The 2,881-nt window shown below is 36.8% G+C and overlaps 1 protein-coding gene across 1 annotated transcript in view; it reads left to right on the top strand.

Annotated features, from left to right (window-relative positions):
* The window catches only part of CEACAM18 (CEA cell adhesion molecule 18), a 4,940-nt gene extending 2,059 nt beyond the window's left edge, over positions 1 to 2,881 (top strand). The window contains 1 exon segment of the mRNA XM_089902469.1: positions 3 to 2,881. Within this exon segment, the coding sequence (XP_089758595.1) occupies positions 3 to 238 (236 nt within the window). The 3' untranslated portion in view covers positions 239 to 2,881.

Here is a 2,881-nt window from a genome sequence, read left to right as displayed (position 1 = left end):
CAGAGAAAAAATTACCTTCCTGAATCTGATCTGGGACCACATGGGCAGATACAGATATCAGGAAGTCCAGCTCCAGGTGCCCTGGCACAGGACTGCTTTTAGCAAAGGTTTCACTATCTCAGGATCCTTGCTGGTATTTCTCATCATGGTGACAGCAGTGGGCGGTGTCCTCTTCTGTGCATTCCTCATTCATACCCTGATCAGACATTACTCTACCAGGGCAAATTGGGCTACATGACCACCCACCTCAGACATAGAAGACAAGACCAGATGGGCAAGGAGGGTTCCAACTCCCCCACTTCCTTATCCGACACCATGGGACCATCAGGTATGCCCCATCTCAACATTGCCAGGGACAGAGAAACGGAACAACCTATACATGCCCAATAACCGGGAATTGCTTAAATGGGATGCAGCACATGTTGAGTGAATCTGTCATTGTTAGAAACCACGCTGGGGAAAGCCATTTACTGATGCAGAGAATGTTCACAACTTGTTGCCAGGTTAGAAATGCATAATGCAAACCTGCATCTGATAGTATCATATTGTGAAAAGTATAGATTAGTTAATTGATATAGATGTAATATTACAGTGTGTATGTATGTATGTGTTTTCCAGTTTTATGTGTACACACACACACACATATATATATGTATATATACACACATATATATGCACCTGTGCAAAAATTGTGGAAAATATTACCTATCAACAGTGTTATCTCAATTTCCTTCTTTGCACTTTACTGTATATTCTGAAGCGTTTTTTTTTTCTTCACAAAGTATATAAATTGTTCTTATTATTAGAAAACAAACCCCAATAAAGGTAAAACAGCATGAAGTTAAAAAAGTTATTTTGACAGAGATGAGGATGGTGGTCACCAGGGGCTGGGGGTGGGGGCACTGAGAAGATGCTGTTTAAGGGTACCAACTTACAACTAGTGGATAAATAAGATCTGGAAATCTGATGCACAACATAGGGATTATAGTCGACAATACTGTATTACAACCTTCAAAATTGCTAAGAGACTAAATCTTAACTATTCTCACTATAAAAAAAGAAATTATAAATATGTGCCATGATAAAGGTGTTAGCTAGCACTACTGTAGCAACCCTATGGCAATATGTAAATGAATCAAACCAACACATTGTACAACTTAAGCTGTACAATGTTATACGTCAGTTATAGCTCCATAAAAAAGGAAAAATATATTTTGAACAACTTTTTGAAAAAGTTATTTTGGACTTATTTAGACATAGAAACGATGATAATGTGAATGGCTATGGCTGAATTCACTCACGTAAATTGATAGCCACACCATAAACTGCTGCCTGGGTGATGGTCAGACACTATTGGTTATAAGATGCACATGAACTTCAGAGATGCTGAAATGTGAAAAATGAGAAAGTACATCTTAGAGTTAATGAAAGGTATTCTGTTTCCCTTCAACCAATCTTCTAGAATGTAGAAACTTCATTTTCTTTGTATAGTCACATATCTTTGATACATGAATTTTTGTAAAATAATTTCCCTCTATTCAAGACTTCAGGTCTTCCTAGCTTTAAATCTTCCTAGCTTTAAGAGAAAATACCTTGGCTGAGGCAAGTGTTTGTTGTTGATTATCATCTCTGAGGCAAGTGTTTGTTGTTGATTATCATCTCAGACAATAGTAGAGGCTCTGTGATTGAGCTACTAATTTTGTCTTTTTCATTTTATTAGATGGAAAGCAGGCTGAAAGTTATATCCCTCCTACAGAGATATATGCTGTTTGATACTTAGCCGCAATTTCGTAACACTTTAAATTTCATCTCAGTGTTGTATAAAGAACAACATTTTGGAGTCAAACAGACTTAGATTTATATTCTGCTACTTACTAGTCATGTGACTAGGTACATTACTTCACCTTCCTAGGCCTCAGTTGCCTTATCTGTAATCTCATCATAGATTAAATAAATAATATATATAAAGTGTAAAATGTTTGCCTATAATAGCTGTCCAGTAAACCGCTGTTTTGATGGGAATGATGTTCTACTGGAGAACTAAGAATATGTTCTCTGGAAAGGTGGATGTCAGACTTGGCAGCAGTGTTGCCAGAACCTTGCCTGGAGTCAATCTGGCCTGGAAGCACTGTTTTCTTATAGGTCATTCCTCGAGAAATGGTGAGGTGACTACTTTTAGGGAAAGACAGTTAGTACTAATAAATGCCTTATTGTTCAATGGCAACATTATATTAATCTGGGAGCAAAAGGAAATGTTGCGAATGCAAAAAGAATGGTTTTGATCATTTGAGAAGGATTTTGAAACAGGAATTCTTTACTAAAGGTTAGGAATGGATAAAATTATTCATTAACTCATAAAATATGTATTGAGTACCTTCTCAATGCTAGGTGCTCTGCTAGGTCCTGGGAACACAGTGCCTATGTGTTTGTTCTAGTAAAGAATGCAGAAAAGGGCCTGTCCTTGTGGAGCTTACACTGAGGGGAGGATTTAGGGATATGCAATAAAAAGTAAACAATTTTTAAGACAAGATAATTCCATAATGCTACTTAAGGTTTGGTGGTAAGGGAAGGCTTCTCTGAGATGGTGCCATTTTAGCTGAAACCTGAATGACAAGGAGTGATTTTTCTTATCCTTTGTGTTCATTAAGCTTCTCATATATGTGGATTTACAGTTTTCATCAAATTTGGAAACTTTTTGTCCATTATTTCTTTCCCTCTCCTTTGGAGACTGATTATACACATATTAGGCCTCCTGAAGTCCCATATCTCACTATTGCTCTCATCTTTTCTTTCTTTCTTTGCTTTTTTAGAGTCTCTCTCTCTCTTTTTTTTTTTTTTGGTATTTCTTTTTGGATAGTTTCCATTGCTTTGTCTTCAAGTT

This window comes from Delphinapterus leucas, chromosome 20 (genome assembly GCF_059928025.1).
Source record: "Delphinapterus leucas isolate spDelLeu-1000000601 "Yukka" chromosome 20, BTC_Dleu_Yukka2, whole genome shotgun sequence".
Classification (NCBI taxonomy): Eukaryota; Metazoa; Chordata; class Mammalia; order Artiodactyla; family Monodontidae; genus Delphinapterus; species Delphinapterus leucas.
The sequence above is the reverse complement of the archived record's forward strand: the minus strand, read 5'-3'. Positions and strand labels throughout refer to the sequence as shown.